The 21768-nt window shown below is 32.9% G+C and overlaps 1 protein-coding gene across 2 annotated transcripts; it reads left to right on the forward strand.

Moving 5' to 3' along the window:
• Positions 1 to 6174: 6174 nt before the first annotated feature.
• On the forward strand, positions 6175 to 12170 carry LOC130804836 (uncharacterized). Of its 2 annotated transcripts, XM_057669452.1 has the most exons (9): positions 6175 to 6683; positions 6777 to 6977; positions 7074 to 7196; positions 7289 to 7338; positions 7527 to 7638; positions 7868 to 10516; positions 10707 to 10862; positions 11313 to 11404; positions 11484 to 12170. In XM_057669452.1, exons 1-9 carry the CDS (start codon positions 6615 to 6617, stop codon positions 11728 to 11730), a joined length of 3699 nt encoding a protein of 1232 aa, XP_057525435.1. In that variant the 5' UTR covers positions 6175 to 6614; the 3' UTR covers positions 11731 to 12170. The 2 variants fall into 2 exon arrangements, with proteins under 2 accessions (XP_057525435.1, XP_057525436.1); XM_057669453.1 differs by lacking the exons at positions 6175 to 6683; positions 6777 to 6977; positions 7074 to 7196; positions 7289 to 7338 and having other exon boundaries at positions 7524 to 7643.
• The last annotated feature ends 9598 nt before the right edge of the window (positions 12171 to 21768 follow it).

The following is a 21768-nucleotide window of genomic DNA, read 5'->3' on the forward strand; positions in this document are numbered from 1 at the left end:
ACATATATTTGGCAAACTTTTATACTGTACTGATAGATGTATATATTTTTCACTAGAACCTATATTCTTTTTTTTATAAAAGTATAAAGACAAATTACTTCTATAAGAAAGAAGTTAAGAATTTAAATAAAATCGTACCCCACTATTATTTAATTTTATATATATTAATAATGATTATAAATTTATAATTTAAAGTAAATTGTGAACTAAAATTATGAATGATGCAAAAAATCAAAATATTACACTATACTTTTGGAAAATTATAAATAGAGGTATTTTCACAAAGAAACATTAAGGTAATACAGAACATGTATGACAAAATGTCGATTAACATATATACACCGATAGGTATGACATAGTCTTTCCCAATGAAAGTGGGACTACATCAGGGATCAACACTAAGTCCTTTCATTTTTACAGTCATAATAGAGGAAATATCTAAATCCATTTGGGAGACCGTATCATGGTGCATGCTTTTCGCCGATGATATAGTTTTGGTCGCAGAAACAAAGGAGGAGACTAATAGTAAATTGGAAGAGTGGAAGGAAGCCTTAGAGGGTAAGGGGTTGCACATAAGCTGTATGAAGACAAAATACTTGATTTTCGTGGGGCAAAATCGATAGTGAAGCCAGAGGTTACCATAGGGGGAGAAGTTGTTGCATGTACGTCCAAGTCCAAATATTTGGGATTGGTGATTCATAGTAATGGGGAGATTGATGGAGACGTTACTAATCGTATACAAGCGGGTTGGCTTAAGTGGCAAGCAGCAAAAGGGGTGCTTTGTGATAAAAAGTTCCCGAGGAGATTAAAAGGTAAATTTTATCGCGTCGCAATTAGGCCGGCGTTGTTGTATGGGACATAATGTTGGCCCGTAAAGAAGGTTTTCGAACAGAGGATGGAAGTAACAGAAATGCGTGTGCTAAGGTGGATGTGTGGTAACACTATGATGGATAGGATAAGAAACTAGGAGTTTAGGGAGAAGTTAGAGGTTGCACCTCTCTCCGCAAAGATGCGGGAGAACAGGTTGAGATGGTTTGGGCATGTGCAAAGAAAGACATATGACGACCCAGTAAAAAGGATCAAATGCATCATAGTGGAGGGTAAGAGAAGTCGAGGAAAACCTAGGAGAAGGTGGAAGGAACAAATTAAAAGTGACATGTATGAACTTTACCTCTTCAAGGACCTAACCAGGGATAGAGGCAGTTGGTCTTATCCACGTCTTAGATTACTAAAGCCGTTCCTTTTACCCATCGTTTGTTTTTATTCATTGCCTTTAATTATCCCTCTTTACCTCCTTCTTTACTTTTATCTTTACTTTTAGTTATTTGTACGTATTCTACTTATTCTATTTGTAAGTTGTAGGTTTCTCTCTCTTTGAAGACCTTTCTCGAGCCGAGAGACTCTTTGACCGCACTCTCCTCTATGGGTATGAGCTGCCGTCTTATTTCCCTCCCCAGACTTTAACCAGAGTTTTTTATGAACGGGATATACTGAGTATGATGATGATGATGATAAATAGAATTATTATTTCACTTTTTATAAAATGAGTCGGATTGGGTAGGACTGATTTAGCTATGTCGCTTAAATCCGACCGTTTCCTTTTTTGTGTGGCTCGATCCATGTCGACTGTTGTCATTTAAGCTCAGCCCAGCTCATATCTAACCGATATAATAGGTGTACATGGGAGATACGTACCTTTGAAAAGCGGGACCAATAAATGTAAGTTGGATAAATAAATGGATAGGTCATAGGATAAAGAATCTGGTATTGTGAATCGTAGAATGGTGACTGTAACTCACGCTTCAACTTCACATGCTGTCCAGCGCTATACTTAACACTTGAGACTACATCCTTCGCTCCTTACTAACCAAATCTCATGCTCACCATATGACCAGCTTTAAAGCTAAGTTACTCATTTAACTAACTTACCTAGCGAACTTGCTCGATTTAACTCAAACCATGCATGATCAATTTTCATTTTTTGAAATCAAAAAATCTATATTTAAAAAGAAAATAAATGTTTTTTCTCTTTTTTTATTTGTCCGAATTAGGAAAATATTAACTAAGATAAAACTGTCAAGAGACTAACTCAACTAGAAACTTAGTTGATGGTTTAAGTATCATGATATTGTTATATACTCTTACACTCTTTTACATAAGAATCATTTGGGTTAGAAGTGTAGATGCAATACATATTCTTATCATACACAATATAATACTATTTTTACATTTGAAATGAGGGGGATTGATTTTCGATTTTGTAACTGTATAATATTGTACCATTTGCTTTTTGCACGTTTGTTAATGCACTAATTTAATCTTTAATATCTCTAATTATGCATAATTTTAAATTAAAAAATAGATGTTAATACACCTTATGTCAAAATGAATTAAACAAAATCTCATTTGATGAATAGTATTAAAAAAAAAAGACATTTGAAAAGAAATGGAGTAAATATACACTTTTTAAATTATGTTGGAATTTTAGGGCTTTCATATATGAGATTCAAATCTTTTGTTTGGATAATTTTATTTTTAAAACTTATTTATTTAATACTTGGTTCTATAACTTTTACAGATATTAATTTACTTTGATGGAAGTACATCCTTATTAATCACCATTAAATTCACATTTCTTGGCTATATATTCATTCAAATTTCCGTTTCGTAAGTTTGATTCAATTTCATTAAGTTTATTTGATTCAACTAATTCTATTAGTAAAAAAAAAGTCTAGTCTTCCTCTACGTTAAATATATAACCTAAAATTTTCTGATCTTTCAACAATGACAATTTTAAAATGCACAATAATTTTTAAAGCCATGTTCATTTTACATTTTTTATAAACTTACGACCTAAATAAATTAAAACAAGGTAATTAATGTGAACTAACTAGCATTAAAGTCATATTGTGTATTAAGTTCTATGTAATCAGACATCATGCACATAATCCACCTCAATTTTTCCATGTATTAAACATTTTGCAGATCTTATATCGAAGGATTCAGGTCTTATGCGATATGACACCTTACAATTACACAAGACAACCTTATTCTTTCAATTAAAAATAAAATAAATATGTTTAATTCAAAAAGTTAGAAATAATTAATTGAAAGATCCATAGTAATACATGTAAGTGGGTTGTTATTATGGTTACAACAATGGAAACTTGAAAATTTGTTCAAAGAAAAAGGTATATATTCTTATTGAGATTTAGGAGGTTAGAAAAATGGAGTTAGTTGGTGGCACCATCCAGTAGATGAGATGGTATTGGTATTTGGTAGAGTACCAACAAATCTACTTCATATTAAGAGTTCCAACAGATACTTATCTTCCAATTATGGTATACGCCTGCTTTTAGCTAGCTTTCATCCATCCTATGTTATTCTACCTGCTGCTATACTATTATTGTCTTCTTTTTAGCAACTTAACTATTTTTCTATGTGTACAATCTGTATGCATCTAATTCTTGGCGGCCTTTGTAGTAACTCTTTTGAGTATTTTATTACCTTTTCTTTGAAATAAAATAACCTATTTATATTGTTATTTTAGTCGTCGCTTTTTCGTAGCTACTATTTTGTTTCAGCAACGAAATAGCGACAAATTTAATTAGTTATTTGTAGTGTATAGAAGTTTAATTAAATATAAATTATTAGTTTTGTGGTGAGGGAGAACTTCCTTCGTTTTTTTTTTTAAGCTACACTTTATTCAAAAAGCCATCATATGAAATATAGTTATTAAAAAACTCCAAGGTAGTATAGATAAAAGTATATATAGTGAAATGAAGAATATAGTTAATATTCTATTACAAATTTTAATGGAGCACGAATAATACTCCATCTGTTTCCTATTAATAATGTTCCTATAAGAAATATTCTATTTAAGAAGAGAAACTTATACATGATTTTTCAATGATATTTTACCAGTTAAAAAATATATATGTCACATCTTTCTTTCAACTCGACATAAAGAATGTTATTATATACTTCCTCTGTTATAAAATACTTGCTACATTATGCTTATTGACACTAATTATTATTTAAACTTATTTTATATTGCGGCTAATGTGTACGAAAAAATCTAGTCAAGTAAAATCTTGTTTGAATCGTCTAATCGCATATTTTCATTATATTAACTTTTTATAATTTTTAGTTTTGCATAATTTAATATATAAATGATTAAAATAATACATTCAGTTACATAAAATGTTAACTTTATAGCAAGTATATAATGAAACGAACGAAATACTTTTTAAAATTGTTTATGAAATGTATAATATTGATCAAGCTCCAACACATTTATTGAAAACTCTAAAAAAAATGAAAACATGAAATATAAATAAAGGACATAACTTATTTTTCTTAGATTATTGTGAAAGAAAAAGAAGTAAACTAAAAAGTAGAAATATAAAGCAATATCTTTAGTTAATGAACACATTAAAAAGAACTAACTGTTTTTAATGAAATCACATGCGGTTGTCATACGGTTAGTGCAAGTTATATAGTTGTGTTTGTATATGTGGCACGGTTTACTAATTACTATTCCTTTGTTTTAAGTAATGTAGCTTTAGATAAGAAGAAAATATCGCTTTAATTTAATTGGTGGGGAGCCAGTATTTTTATACTAATGTCCTTCACCTCACTACCACAACTTTTGGATTAGAGTTTCTATTTTAGGTTAAACTTAACTTGAATATATATTAGTAGGAGAAAGTATCACTAAGTATTTGAGAATGATTATCCCAATACATATCAATGTGACATTAACTCTAAAATTAACCTAAAAATAATGAAAATAAAACAAAGAAAGACCTGCGAAGCTCTTGGAAAGAAAGGCGGCGAGTCATCGCCTATATAGCGACCACTTATCGTTTGCTCACTGACTCTAAATTTAATTTCAGAAAAGAGGCGGTGAATTGTCACCCAAATAGTGACAACTCATTGCTCATATTCAGCCTCCAAATTTCGACTCTAGAGAATTGGTGGCGAGTCGTCGCTAATATTCTACCTTGATTCTTCAACTTTATATCTCATGAAGATTCGTGACTCTTGATTTATCGGCTTAGTGACAACTCATCGTCTAGGCTTTGCCTTTGCACTTTGTTCTTTTTCACCTGTTGGACATCTCTTAGACTATTTATTCAAATCTTCACCCTCTTATGACTCCATAAAATCAATAAATTACCATAAAATCTACAAAATCACCTAAAATACATAACAAATTATTACAATTATAATCATTAGGTGGAATAACATAAGCATATCATAAAGTATGCAAAATAAGCCTAATACTTCACCAAAAAAAGAGTACTTATGGATAGGGCAGTCCTGTTTATTCTTGGACCCCAGAGCAAAAGATAAAAGGGCCCTTAAAAACTTAAGTCGTACCGAATAATATAATACACCTTTTGTGTTTTTATTGTTGATATTTAAACTATAAAAAACTACACTAAAAACTCATATTACTTAGCAAAAAAATGTAAATTATATCTAAATTTAATTAAAATTAATATCACTTATATACAAAAAAATAAGTTTTTCAGGCCCTAAAAAATTCGGAGCCCTGAGCGGTAGCCCGCTTTGCCATTGCTAATTGACGGTCATGCTTAGGGACAGAGAAAGTAAATACGAGTGTAATCATGCAAAATAAGCCTAATAATTCACCAAAAATGAGTATAATTTTCATTAACAAGTGAAAATAATTACACTTATCATAATCTCTTTGGTAGGTAGTAATAAACAGTGCTAATGAGAATGAAATACTAGTTTAACTTTAATTGAAAAATCTCTTTAGCTACCTTGATGGTCATGCTTGTCCAATTTCAATCATCTTATTTTCTTCATAAAATTCATTCCAATGCATTACTATTAAGAGTGGTGGTAATAGAAATTTGTACACAAAAAATTTTTTTTGTGATTAAAGTCTCATTACCATGGAAATGGTATGAAACTTTTACTGAAATTTTACACTATAAACCATTTCTATTACCGCAATTTAATAGCACTAATCAAATATTAATCTAAATAAATGTTCCAAAATGGTAGTAGACCAGTAGTATCACACTTTCTACGTAATCATTCACTTATCTCTACTGTTCCCTTCCCGTTAAGCACCTTCCCTCCCAACCTAATTACTAAATTACTTAAGTTTATTTCTACTACTTACCACTTTGCACTATACTCAAGATCTTCCCATTATTTCCTCATTTTCTCCTCACCTAATCTCACATTTAACACTGCAACTATACGTTTATTTATTCTCTTAATCACATTATTAATTTAATTATTCACCATTAATTAAATAAAGATAAAACAGAAACTTCTTCCTCAATATTTAAGCAGTCCACATCTTTCTTTCTAATTTTCTTTTATATTTCATTCAGTCGTCCATCTATTTCCTTAAGAACACTGTTGCATGCTCTTAACAAAGATTTCTTAGAGATTCCTGCTTCACTCTTGCTTAGATCTGCGATTCTCTAATCAATGATCTTCAACTCACTGAGTTTTAACTCGTCGGAATGTGCTTTCGTTTTTACTAATTGAACTGTTTCACAGCGATGCATGCCGGAACTCCGGTGACGGAGTGAAATTCCGGCGAGTGAAAAAGTGGATCAAAAATGTTTAAGTGGAGGAGTGAAAGGAATAGGATTACTGTTGTTTTCAAATTACAGTTTTATGCTACTCAGGTATTGTACTCTATTACTGAAAGTGTCGGTAATGTTGATTTCTTCTTTATTTTGATTTGGCGATGGTTGATTATGATGATTATTGTTTTTTAGGTATCTGAGTATGGAAGAAATGGATTGGTGATTTCAGTAGTACCAGCGGAGAATGGGAAACCGACAGCGAGATTAGAGAAATCAATAGTGAAAGAAAATGGATGTTATTGGGAGAATCCAATTTATGAAACCGTCAAATTTATTCAGGATCCTAAAACTGGAAAGATTCTAGAAAGAATCTACTACTTTCTCATCTCAACTGTACGTTTTTTTATTCGATTTTGATTTTGATTTTTAGTGAAATCATTATTTGTAGATATTGATGGTGAGAAATGAGTATCATGAACTATTTTGCAGGGATCGCCTAAAGGTAGTCTTGTCGGAGAGTTTTCTGTAAATATTGCTGATTATGTAGCGGCTACAAAAACTTGTTCAGTTTCTTTTCCTTTCAAGAACTCCAATTCTGACTCTTATTTGCATGTTAGTACTCCTTTTCTCTCATCCTAGTTTTTGTTGAGTGATTTAATTATATTTTTGGGTAAATTTATCAATGTGATTGGTTGATGTGATAGGTTTCAATACAAAGGATACAGGAAAATGGTAATCTTGGCAAAGTACAAAGGTCAGAATTGGATGATTGTACTGCATTTCCTTTATTTTTTGGTGATAAGGGTATATAATATATCCTACTTATAGTGTTATAGCCTGTGATATGTTATATAAGATTATGGTTGTTGCCTGGAGATGTGTTGTAAACTCTATTATTTGGGAGAGAATTTTGTTTGTTGATATGAAATGATGGCACTGCAGAGATCTTGAAGAAGATGAAGGTTTAAGAATCAAACAGGAAGATAAGAACAATTTGAGGCGACATATTAGTAATGGTGATGTCCAGCAAAGCAGCAAGTCGAATTCTATTGACGTAAGGTCTCTCATTTTCTTGGTTTTGACAATGTGGGGTTTTGAGTGATTTTTATGAATGTATATTTGTGTTTATTAAATGCAAAAATGCATTCAACTCATAAAATTGTTGCATTGTCATCATCATTCTAGTTGATTGAATCTTTTTAGCTTGATATAATGCTGGTGAGTGGTGATGCTGTTTTGAGTATAAACATTGAATTTATTTGGCATGGTTGTTATGTATCCAGGACCAACCATTGATGAAGGAGTCATCTCACTCAGTTGGGTTGAATGGTATACGTAGAGGGTCCAACGGATCAGACATTACATTGTCGAGCTCTGGCAGCAGTTCGGGACTGAATACTCCACGAGAACTTGTTGGAAGAAATACCAATATCTGTAAAGATCAGACCTCAAATAGTTCAGGCTATCAAGATCAGCCGAAAACTGACTGGGATTTGGCAATTGTCCCTGTTAATGACTCAAGCACAGAATATTCGATGAATAGCCCAAGAGATTTCTTTCCTAGTTTGAGATCTCCGATGGGTATGGATGATTCTGTGGACCAGCTCAGAGCCGACCTTGTTGCTTTATCTAGGAGGGCGGAAGTGTCGGAGTTAGAGTTGCAAACACTGAGAAAACAGATTGTGAAGGAGAGCAAAAAGGGGCAAGATTTGTTGAGAGAAATTAACAGCTTGAAAGAGGAAAGAAATGCACTCAAGGATGAATGTGAAAAGCTTAAGGCCTCTCGTAAACGATCTGATGATCTGAAGGTTAAAAGCAAATTGCAGTATGAGGGGGATCCGTGGACTCTTATTGAAGTAATCAGAGAAGAGCTCAGTTACGAGAAGGAAATGAATACCCATCTTCGATTACAGTTGCAGAAGACGCAGGACTCAAATGAGGAGCTGATTCTCGCTGTGCAAGATTTGGAGGAGATTTTGGAAAATAATAGCAAAGGAGTTTCACATGTGCCAAACCGGTCTATATCTGGAGAAAGTGCCGTAGAGATTGAAGAAAGTATCCTTAAGAGCCAGAGTGAAGATGATGAAGCACAAAAAGCTCTGGAAGATCTGGTGAGGCAACATAGTGATGCACAGGAGACGTATATGCTTGAACAGAAGGTCATGGACCTATGCAGTGAAATCGAAATGTACAGGCGAGATAAAGATGAATTAGAGATGCAGATGGAGCAGCTTGCACTTGATTATGAAATATTGAAGCAAGAGAACCATGAATTCTCTACTAGACTTGAGCAAAATCATCTCCAAGAACAGCTGAAGATACAATGTGATGGCTCTAGTTCTTATGTTGCCATGAAAGAATTAGAAACCAAGAGACAGATGCTGGAAAATGAACTTCATGAAAAAGATGAAGAATTGTCTCTTTGTTTAGCAGAAAAAAAGGATCTTGAAGCATGTAATAAAACCCTCAAAGAAGAGCTACAAAAACAAGCAGAAAGATTTGAAACAGATATGAAAGCTGTTAGAAGAGCTCAAATGGAGCAGCAGCAGAGAGCTGCGCAAGCAGAAGCAGCTCTTAATGAGTCTGATGCTATCATAAGTGAACTTGGAACTGCAATTGAAAAGTTGAAGAAAGAACGCAACAGGAATTTAGAAGATTTGTCAAGCTCTTTCACTGCCATTGAGGAGCTCGAAAATCATAATCTTAATCTAGAGGAAGAACTTCAAAAACAAGCGCAAAGATTTGAAGCTGATATGGAAGCCCTAGGTCATGCAAAACAGGAACAGGAACAGCGTGCTTTGAAAGCCGATGAAGCTGTGACCCATTCAAATGATACACTGAATGAGCTTCAAACACAAATCAAGAAGCTGGAAACTGAACTCAAAATGCATTCAGAAGAGTCTTCAAAACATTTGGCTAGGGTGAAGGAACTTGAAGCTCAAATCCAGAACCTTGAAGAAGATCTAGAGAAACAAGCAGAAGGTTTCGAAGGCGATCTGGAAGCTGTAACGCGTGCCAAAGTTGAGCAGGAGCAGCGAGCTATCCGGGCAGAAGAAGCCCTTAAATTGGTGAGGTGGAAAAATGCTAATACAGCTGCGAGAATTCAAGATGAATTCAAAAGATTGTCTACACAAATGCAGTCATCATTTGAAGCTAATGAGAAGCTCGCTAGCAAAGCGTTGACTGAAGCTAGTGATTTAAGAATGCAGAACCGTCATCTGCAGGATCTTCTTCAGAAAACTCATGAAGAGCTTCAGTTGACTAAAGATGAATATGAAACGAAACTACGTGATCTTCGCTGTCAAGTTAAAATGAAGTCTGCTCAGATTGTGCAGATGGAGGGTAAAATTCAAGAGAAGACTAAACAGGTAGAAACTCAGAAAAAGCAAACTGATGAACTCGAGCGAGGTGTTTCAGCTCAGCACTTGGATCACAGATCAGAAATAGAGAGACTTGCCTCGGAAAACAAGGCACTAGCTGAACAGATGCAAGCACTGACCAAAGAAAGAGATTTGCTTGTTGAAAAGGCGAATATGGAACACGACAATGTAGTCATGGAGATTGCAGGAAAGTCGCTTGAGGAATTATCCATGTTGAGAAATCTCAAGGATGAAAAAGAACACGAAGTTATGAATTTGACCTCTGAATTGGAAGAATTAAGAGCTCAGTGTGACACCTTAAAGCATTCTCTATATGAAGATGAATCAGAAAAAGAGAAATTATGGAAGCAGGTGTTCCAACTTAAAGCTGATTTAAAAAAGAAGGATGAAGCAATTTTGAGTATTGAGAAGAAGTTCAAAGAGAATAGTGGAAGAGCCACAGTTCAAGACAAACCGAAAGCTAATACTAAAAATACAAAATCTGAGCGTAGTCCTAAAGAGACTAGTTCTAAAGAAGTAGCCTTGTTAAAGGAAAGGATAAAATTACTAGAGGTAAAACATTTCTTAGTATATATTGAAATTATAGCCATATTTTGATTACTATTGTCAGAATTATTTGGTATACTTCCTTTGATTTTCAAATCACTGGCAGTACCTTGACATAAACATTACATGGATTCTTATTGGTTTTGATTCAATCCCCTGAGTATGCTAAAATTTATGGAGTGTTTTGTAATGGCAGGGGCATGTTAAGTCGAAAGAAGTTGCCTTAGAGACCTCCACAAATGCTTTCTTGGTGAAAGAGAAGGATCTTCAGGGAAAAATCGAGGAATTACAGAGTAAATTGAGTGAGCTTGATCAGAATAACGCAGGCAACGACCATGATGCAGCAACACAGGTTTGTGGGCTTGTGTCTTTTGTTTCAGGAAACTGTAGTTTATGCTGAAATTTGTACATGAACTTTTATTGTGCTGTTTGTCGTTTACTTACCCTCGTCCACCCTAGAATTGTTATTAATTGCCTTTGTGGTCTGAAGTTTCAATGCATTGAACAAAAATTGTCACAAACCTTAATCCCTACAATATGGATATTTGGCAATGGCATAAGATATGATGCTGTTTTACGGTGATTGTCACAAACCTACAACAGCGGGCTTATATCCGAGCTTAACACAGGCAGTAAGTGCACTAGCACTCACAAGCGGAGTTAATGTGTCCCATCATAATTGTATAAAAATCGTGTTTCCTGTTCCACTGTATCTGATCTGGAGTTTCATTTTCCATGTGACGTCTGTCTGAAGTCTGAACTCTGAACTGACCTTGAGTGTTTTGTTTGTCTTATGACCCAGGAAAAGGTTTCTATTGGCACACAAGTAGACTGTCATACAGAAAATGAAAAATTTATCACTGATGAAAGTCCCAACAATATGGAGCCAAAAAGGTATTTTGATGTATATACACATCTTCATTTTTTTTTTGTTATAAATAGAAATATCTGAATTTTCCTTCCAATCTGTCAGAAATGATCAAATAGGAACTGATAGCCAACCAAAGTCTTCCAACAATGATTCTGGAGACCAGCAGAAGATTGATGTATTATTGAAAGAGATGGTTTTGTTAAAGGAAAAGAACAATGCCATGGAAATTGAACTAAATGAGATGCAGGAAAGGTACTCAGAAATAAGCCTAAAATTCGCTGAAGTAGAAGGCGAACGACAGCAACTTATAATGAGGGTTCGTAACCTTAAGAACGCTAAGAAAAGTTAATACGGTGATTCGCTCGAATTCTTTCAAGTTTTCGAGTTATTAAGATTGGCAAGAAGTATAAAAGAGGATTCGCTCGAATTCTTCCAAGTTTTCGAGGTATTAAGATTGGCAAGAAGTATAAAAGAGGATTTCAAACATACTAAAAACAAAAATTGGGAAGGGAGTGATCTTGATTCTGGTTGAATTAAAATGATAGTGTAAATTCGTCATTCTTTTTTTTTTTTTCTCCTATTCTCAATCTCAAATCAATGTGAAATATGCAGTTAGTGCTTATATACTGTATCAGTACCACAGTCCATAAATTTGTTTGAATAGGTAGTTCATCTTTTTATTTTTATTTTTTTACTGTTTTATCATTTGTTAAATTCTTTAGTATTTTCTGAAAGGCTTAATATTTGCACGAAAAGTTATTTAATGAAAGTATAGCGTTCATCTTTCTATGGATTATGTTACAAATTGCTCGCATACATTAGTAATCCCACTTCTCTTGGAGTTTGTTTCATTTGTATCAAAATGCTTTTATATGTAATTGGTCAATGAGATTGGCTTAGTTTGGTGATTTTGTTTTTGTTTATCTGTAGTTGGCTGATCAAATAGCTAAATAATTTGTTTGCTAAATGATTTTAAGCAGATTGAAAAAGCCAGTGTTAAATCCCAAAAAACTAATATCGACAACCTTTCCAACCATTTTATCAAACAAGCCAACCGAACAACAAATAACTAAATACCAAACATCTCCATAAGGGAGTATTAGAGTTTGCTTTAATTCATTTTTTCCTTATTTTAACATGTATTCTTTTTTAAACGTTGTACATTGATATTTCATTGATTTTGCAATAATTATATAATTTTAAAAATGAAAATAGTTTTATCCTAGTATAAAAATTAATTTTATCCTAGTATAAAAATTAATGTGATTTTTACAAATGTAATGCAAAATTTCAAAAGTAAAAGAACATAGTGTAGTAAATTTAGGACCAGAAAGCAGATCCAAGACAACAAAATTTTGTTGATTAAAAATGAATTAGAGTAATTTAATTTATTCAATTTTGCCAAATTTCATATTTTAATCCGCTATCATGTATTGGACTCAATTTTATTTTGGATATGATCTTATCACTTTACTATTCATATTTTTTTTATTTCTAAATATTTAATTATTTTAATCCGCTATATTTAATTTCTTACTCTCCGTGACAAATGTCAATAGCTAAATGGTTATAAGAAAAAGGACAATTGAATGTTGAACTTCGTTGATGCAATAGCAGGTTACAGGTAGATGGCAAGTAAAGGCTGTGAACCATTAAATTTGGACATGTTAATAATGCCCATTATGATTTATGATTTATGAGAGACCAGTAATGTGCGTGATATTGAATTGCAGTAACATCAGTGTTCATCGCCCCACCATTCCTCAAATTTTGCTGATATGGACAAAGTATATGTGCTATTAATTTATATTATTAGACTATTTAATTTATATATAAAACATGTCGTACAATACGACTAATTCATACCAGAATATGTGAAATTATACAAAACAAATACAACTTTTTCAGTAAAGATTTGAACTTTCAGACTTAATTCTTTACTTTTCTCACTCAGTCTATTATATAATAAAAAATTATGCAGGACAAATAAAGCATAGTGCAACAGTAATGAATAATACTGTACGCAAATTATTTTTGCTGGTAGTTTCGTGGGGCGACTGATTATTGTGATAGAGATTAGTGAACCTTCACGTGACAAATTGATTCTTAAGCACATATGTGGGCCTGATCTTTAACATTTCAAGTGGAAATCTGAAAAAAATAAGACGTTTTAATGAATTTATTCAAAACATAAGCTTCGTTTAAACTTTATTCACAAAATAAGCGTCCTTGGCTCTAAAGCTAAATTTGGTGTAAACTCGCTCTTACTAACAGCGAATTAAAACAAATGGTCAAAAAATTAGTCAAGAGTCAAATCGCTATTATTAAAAGCGACTTAAGGAGTTGACTGGTCAACTCATATGTCGCTGTTAGTAACAGTGACTTGACCCTTGACTTGGTTTGACTTTTATTGACTTTTTTGTATGATTTAAACTAACCGTTGTAAAATTGAAAAATAGCCGTTATAAAGTTGAAAATAGTCATTGTTATTATGTTCTATAAATAACTCTATTATTTTCCTACTTCATTGTATCCAAACTCCATCATTCTTGTTCTAGTTATATTAGTATTATGTTACTGTTATTCTCAAAATATAAATGTTAATATTATTTTTGAATGTTTACTTATGTTACTATATCATATGTGTTCCGTAGATGTCACAGTAGCATTCTATTGAAAAGCTTTGTGATTGTGGTTATAAAGTTGAGATTAATACAGATTGGAGCGACGTCGATCCTGGCCGTGATTTTGTTGCTTGTCCTTTCTACTTCGATTAAGGATTCGGATGCACGTACTTTAGGTGAGTTGCTCCGAAGGGTCTAAATGGCTTGAAAACGAAAAACAAGAGCTTAAAGATGAGGTATTTAATCTCAAGAGACAAATAGATGATATGAAACATAGGAAAGAAGAGACTGAAAGGATTATGAGAAAGTTGAAGAAGCAATCTTAGTTAGCGGCGGTGGTTTAACTTAACGAATGAACTATGTAATTTGATATGGATTCGTTGAACAACATGAATGAAATTGTGTTGAATTTTCGAGAGTATTTTCCTTATTTGAATATGATTGTCTGTTTGATTTTGATTAAATTTATACTTAATTCTTGGCGGAATGATTCATCGCCAAAAACTCTGAGTAATTAACATCATTTCATTCATAATAAACATGTGATAATACGATAAAAATATATACATCTACATATATATTACAAATTATACACAATATGTACAAATGTTTAATATATATAAAATGTTACTAATGTTCAATATATACAAACAATATACTAATGCTAATCCTCCTCCTGTACCCTGTCTAACTGTGACAGTTTACAACGCCTCCTACGTTACTTAGAGGCCGTCGTATGACGCTCGGGTAGGGGAGGTGATTGTTACTGGGATGATCCAGCACCCTGTGAGGACCCGACACCATAGTCGAGGCACATTAAGTCTACCTCGTCAAGATGAACGTCGGCATGATGAGGAGATGACCCCTGCTCGTCCATAGTGGTGTCAGGCACAACGACTTCTGGAATGAAGTGCTAAAACTGTGTCCCTAGGAGTATGCTTGGGCAATCTCTCATACAGGCTCCTCCTGGGTGGAGCTGATGACAGCTACAATACCCTGTGCCTGCATTAAGCCTGAAGTATTAATGAAATGTATAACATGTAAGTTCTATGGATAATAATCAACGTTGAAAAATACTTACAAACTGTGTCATCGTCGGTGCTGCGAGAGCGTACTGGGTGGCCGCGATGATACGTCGTGGTGTCATCCATCGACGAGTAATGGAGAGGAACCACGACAAGTAATCCGCCGAAGTAGGTGCACCTACAGCCTTGATTCGGCGCACCTTGGGCCAGCAGCTCTAGCCTGTGATCCCAACGAGCTATATGGCGCCAGTTGATCTCCAACCAGTTCTTGGGCTCCCGACCCTTGCGTGAGCTGTGATGGAGATCCGCCATTGTGTCACTAGGCGGCGGAATGCACTGTGTCATGGAAGTTTGCCTTCTCAGTGTTACGGGTGATAATTCTTGTGGCGTGCGAAGTGTACTTACTTCCCCCAATTAGCCATGTATTTGCATTCTCGCGTCTTTTAACAAAATAATCATTAACACGGTAGAAGGTGAACTCCACAAGAGTAGTTATAGGCAAGAAACGTACACCCTTCATCACGTTATTGAATACTTCGGCTAAGTTGGTATTAGTAACACCATACTTATACCCTTCATTATGACATATTGACCATTTACACATAACACCAACTTGATCAATCCAAAAAAGAGCTTCTCGTTTAGCAACACCAATAGCCTTCAATCCCTCGATGACCTTATGTGGTTGTCTTTGCTCTGCAGTCCTTCCATACATCTTCTTCAGCTTCACGTTACCCATTTGACGGTTGAAGTTACTTAATAAATGCCGCAAGCAGAACCTATGATGGGCATTTGGAGGTTGCCATTCCGGCTCCTCCATTGTTGCTAGAATGTCCGCATGTCTATCAGAAATAATACATAAACCTGGATTATGCATCATATGCATACAAATACACGCCATAAACCAAGATCACGCAGCTATGCATTCCTTCTCTACCAAAGTAAAGGCAAGCGGGAAGATTCCCTTGTTGCCATCTTGAGCAATCACAGTCAATAATGTATGGCGATACTTACCGTACAAGTGTGTTCAGTCAATGGCAATAAGGGGTTTGCAATACTTGAACCCCTCAATACTTGGTTTAAAAGCCCAGAACGCACGTTGGAAAGTTCTAATACTAGAACGGATGTACACAACAACATCATTATCTTCCTTAAAGAACCACTCAACTACAGTCCCGAGGTTAGAAACTTGCATTGCTTTCAAGAAGCGTGGAAGGAGAGGATAAGAGTCTTCCCATGTCCCATAGATAGAGAGAAGGGCTTGCTCTTTAGCACACCATGCCTGCTTATAGGTCACTTCGACACCAAATTGGTCTTTCACCATTTGTCGCACACAGAGACCTTAATTAATGGGTCTTCAACAACACAATTTCTAATAACATTGTTAATCACGGAAGATGTCAAATGAATGTGTTCAGTTGACACATTTTCAGTACTTAATACACAACCCCCATGCTTCCCTTTATAAGTAACAATCTCCCATGAAGGTGAATAGGAGCTCTTCCTAGCCCTTAGCCTCCAAGCACACCCTCTCTTACACATCAAGGTGAGCACGGTTTGATTCGAAGTGTCAGTTCGGTACTCAACGTTCCTACGAATATGATACAATCTAACAACGTCCAACAAGGCATCCTTGTTATCAAACATCATACCCTTTTGAAACTCTCCTTCATCGGTGTAGGTTGTATCACATGCCCAAGACCTCCAAGAGTTGTCCTCAACGTGTTCATCTAGAGGGGGAACTAGTGCATAAGGTGTAGGAGCAACGATTGTTGGAATATTGCCTATGGTCATGTCATTAGCTAGAGCCTCCTTATCAACACCCACTTCATCCTCAGAAGGACCTTCAACGAATTCATTACTCTCACTATTAACATCATCCCAATGCTCACCTGTATCTTCTAAGTTAAAAGTATCATCATTAGAAGGAGAAGAGGAAGATGGCATAATGGGATTTGGGTTTCTTGGGTAGGAAAGGGCGTAGGAGAAGGAGCACAAGAAGTTACATTCAGGAATGCATTTGTTTCTACAACACTGACATCTTGATTCCCTAGGGGTACCTCTTCTACATATAACTCTAAAGAAGGAATAGAGGTAGACTTTGAATACTCCCACATTACATCTATAGCCTCCTCATCCTCAACCGGAAGAGCTAACAATTCTCCACTCATATTGTATTTAAAACTTAAATTAACAGTACTTCTTGTAGTGTCAATGCCAATTTTAGAGCATATAAGATGTTTAAATACATTCAAATCTATGTTTGAGTTGCATGCAAACACTTTACGTCTTCCCCCAACATACTTAATATTGCTACTACTTGATCGAATTGAACCATTCCAAAACATACAACAGTCACACGAAATAAAGCCATTTCTACAACAATACGTACAAAATCAACATCACCATCAAGTTCATAAATATATACATATATAACAACATTGATTAAATTTAGGGTTTGCATTCAAACATTCTCTACATTAAACTCAAATTTAGGGTTTGCATTCAAACATTCTCTACATTAAACTCAAACATTTTCTACATTAAATTCATGAACAACCAACCTCATTATGAAGATCATGGAAAATAACAAGTACATTTGACATATTCATAGAGTTTAAGTGCAAATGACCACTATAAATGACATTCTTTTTAAAAACAAACAGAACTAAAAAATCTATAATAAAAAGGTACCTTAATAAGCTGTAGATCAACAAGAAGTAGTAAATTGTAAGTTTATCAACTTGCATTTATGTGAAAGTTGATGAAGAATTTGTGAACCCTAATTTTTCGAAAAAAGAAAAAAATACAAAAAAATAGTACCTTAAGTGAATGTAGGAAGATGACATAACTAATTAGTAGTAGAAAATGGAATTTGATGAGATTAATTGAAGGATTAAAGTTGATTTTAATGGTGGAAAGAAGAGGGAGATTTTGTGGGTTAGGTTGCTGATACGAAATTGGGTGAAATGAGGAAGGAGGAAGAATGCTGCTGTATTTAGGCACGCTTGAAGTCGCTGTTAGTAACAACGACTTGAGGTTTTTCTAAAATTTTGACCATTTCTTTTAATTCGCTGTTAGTAAGTGCAAGTATACACCAAGCCTAATTTTAGATCCAAGGACGCTTATTTTGAAAATAAAGTTTGAACGAAGCTTTTTTTTGAATAAATTCATTAAAACGTCTTATTTTTTTCAAATTTAACACTTCAAGTCTACATTCATTAAATAGTGTGCATTGGGCCAAAAGGCCCAAAATTCACATCCATTTGTGTTATCATGTCAATTTTATATTTCTTAAAATCTAATGAAAAAACTAGTTTTATTTAGTTAAATGTTGTGTTAGTTTAACTTTAGGCTACTTATATGGCCTTGTTTTACAATGAGATGGTCTCATACAAGACTTGTTGTTTCGTAAATAGGTTAAATAATCATAATAATATACATTATGAGTTCCTTGTTTTGCAATCGTTTCACTGAGAAAACGATATATCACCAGAGTAACTGATGAAGCTATTGTGTCTGTCAGAGGCAGATTTAATGGGTAGTTTGAATAAGCGAGTAACAACTCTCAAAAAACATAAATATATATATATATATATATATATATATATATATATATATATATATATATATATATATATATATATATATATATATATATATATATATATATATATATATATATATATATATATATATATATTACTGCAATAAAGAGTATAAATGAGTTTGATTGAGTTGGTTGAATGGTCACCTTTTCAACACAATACTAGTAATGTTTTAGTTATTAGTGACATTACTTATTTATTATTTTTTTTCTAAATCCACCCTTATGTCTACTGTCCTCACCAATGTTTATTTACACAAATATGTGTAAAGATGATAGTAGTTAAAATTTATGATATTGTTAACATCTGGACATTCCCGCATGTTCAAGTCTTCTAGACTTCGAGTTGGACATTAGATACCATTCACGAGACTGATTATGGTTTGTAAAATATTTTACTTCCCTTTTTTCTAATTAATTTTATTGCTTGTTTTAGCTTTCTTTGTTTTTGTATATTGAGTTTAGCAAATGACATGGAAAATAGAGAAAAAGAAGTTAAACTGAACATGATATATATATATTTTTTTGAGTGGGAAATGATATTTGGTTTGTGAAAGTAATCTAAGTGGTTAATGGACACATTAGGTGAGCTTTATTAGATAGAAAAAGAGAATTCGTGCATTATATCACTCAAAACAATTGAATATGCTATTTACTGCACCCTCTCTTTCTCCATTTCCTTAAGAAAATTATACAATACAAATTCTTAAATTAGTCATTTTTATTAGGCTGACCCATTTATATTTAGAGTGTTAAAGTAATCACTGATAATTTTAAAGTGATAAACAAACTAATTATAATGACCCGTTTCATGCTGCGTCAATCTCATACAAAACAAGATGATTATATAAATGACCATACGTCTTCATCTACTCTTTTTGTCATCCTTAATTAATATTTGGAAAACTCTATAAATTTCAATAAAATTTTATTTTGATTAATTATGAAATTAGCTAATATTGTATCATAAGATGATTAAAGTTTTAAATTTTTTTAAGAAATACTATAATAAAATTAATTAAACTATGAAATCATAAAAAATGATATACTTTTGAAATATTGAAAATTTGAAACAATTAAGCAATTTTAACAAAAAAAAAAAAAGAACTTCGGGTAAACTTAATTCCAATAATAAGCGTTTTTATGTATGAACCTAACTACCTAAGGTTAGGTATGTTTGCAGTTATTAACTGCAAACAAAAAAATTGGTCAAAAAATGTCAAAATTGTGGAGATAATGTCGTAACGTTAGAAGGGACGAAAAAAAACATGATTTCCACTTTTTCTGTCCGTCCTAACGTTATGACATTGTCTTTATTTTGTTTGCAGTTACTAACTGCGATTAAACAATTTTGACTTTTTTTGAACAATTTTTTTGTTCGCTGTTAGTGACTGCGAACATACCTGACCTTAAGCTGGGATATGAAGACTCTTATTTTTGAAATTAAGTTTACTTGAAACTAACTTTTTTTTATTTTTTTAGTTAAAATTGATTATTTGTTTCAATCTTTCTCAAATGTTAATATCAGAAATTGGATTTCTGAATCTGTGCTTAAACTGCTTTTCTCAGTTGGACCGCGTAACAGAGGCCTGTGTTTATGAAGATTGGGCCGTGTTACATTAGTTCAAGCCCACACTACTGTTGATTTCACTCCTCACATTTCATGAACTTTTGAATTAAAAAAAAACTTTTTTTAATAAAAACAAATAAAATAAGCTATTCTAGAAAAAATAATCTTGTTTATGATCAAGAAAAAAAGTCTATGGTCAAACTTATTCGCATTTCTTAACCACGAATAATGGAATTATTGATAAATAGTCAACAAAAACATTTGTCCATTGTTACTGATAGCAAAAAAATCTTTACTAATTTTTTTTATTTAAAACGTCATAATTTAAAAAAAAATCATGTATCACTTGTTTACCATTAATGCCCTTAATAACAGCGAATAAGTAAGTGAGTCCATAGTTTCTTTTTCATGAGTGTTATGGACTTATGGTTGCTTTATAGTATGGGATTATACCTTTATATTTGTGTTGATTATGATATAGGTTGGTTATGTCTCGAACAATAATCAATCTATATGCACACGTTAAGTTGCTGTTTTGGTTTCAATGAAATATTTTTGATGAATTTTGTGGTTTTTTTTGTAACAAGAAAAAAATTAAAAGGATATGTTGAATGAATCAACTAAGAGACGGTTGAACCAAAAAATTAATTTGATACAAAAATCACACGAATATGAGCTCCTAAGAACATATTCAAACTTTAGCTAAAAGTATAAAAAGCATAAAAACTTCAAATTACTTTAAACTAATCCAAATTAAAAATATATTGCAAATAAAGAACAAACAATTGCTCAAAGATTTAATGTTATTTCCAAAGTTGATTGATACAAATAAACTAAGCAAGCCTATTTAAAAAAAAAAAAAAACAAACAATAAAAAAAAACCTCAGCACCTAAGCTAATAAAACAAAGATTACAACTTGCAAGTAAAATCAGAATCATCTCCATTATGCACGGCTACTAATCAGCCTTATTTGCACTATCTTTTCTTCAATATTCATTTGATATTTTTGGGCTGATTTATACAACATATCTTCGTAAAAATCCCAATACTAAATATTTAGGCTGAATTGGAGCTATTGCATCGGCTTAATTTCTGATTTTTTTTGGAAACAAAGGATTTGGCTTGATTTTGGTTTGATTTCTGATCTTGCAAATATTCTTCCAATATCCTTCATGTATCTTTTATGGCAGATTGCTTTGGCTTCGATTCTTGCGTCTCAAGCTTTGTAATTTTCGAACCATTTGAGCGATTTTATATTTAAAAACTCGACATGATAAATGAATAAACTTGATCCTAAACCTAGTTTATTCATTTCTAAGACTATTTTATTGCAAAAACGAAAAATACAGATTAAGATTCAAAATACTCGAAAATAAAATAAAAGACTTAAATAATAAAACGACTCAATTTAAAGAAGATTTTGTTTATGACTACGAAATTAAAATAACAAAGAAAAGATTTAACTAATGATGCAAAAAAGTGAATTTAAAGAACAACTAAGAGATTAAATTATTTACTTTATGAATCTCGAATAATCTGAAAATTAGATTAAAACTTAAA

Source organism: Amaranthus tricolor, chromosome 17 (assembly GCF_026212465.1).
Source record: "Amaranthus tricolor cultivar Red isolate AtriRed21 chromosome 17, ASM2621246v1, whole genome shotgun sequence".
Classification (NCBI taxonomy): Eukaryota; Viridiplantae; Streptophyta; class Magnoliopsida; order Caryophyllales; family Amaranthaceae; genus Amaranthus; species Amaranthus tricolor.

Bases quoted from the DNA above. Each gene is read 5' to 3' on its own strand.
- LOC130804836 (XM_057669452.1), top strand. From the start codon at position 6,615: ATGTTTAAGTGGAGGAGTGAAAGGAATAGGATTACTGTTGTTTTCAAA. The intron at 6,684-6,776 runs GTATTGTACTCT...ATTGTTTTTTAG, and splicing joins TACAGTTTTATGCTACTCAG to GTATCTGAGTATGGAAGAAA. The intron at 11,405-11,483 runs GTATTTTGATGT...CCAATCTGTCAG, and splicing joins AACAATATGGAGCCAAAAAG to AAATGATCAAATAGGAACTG.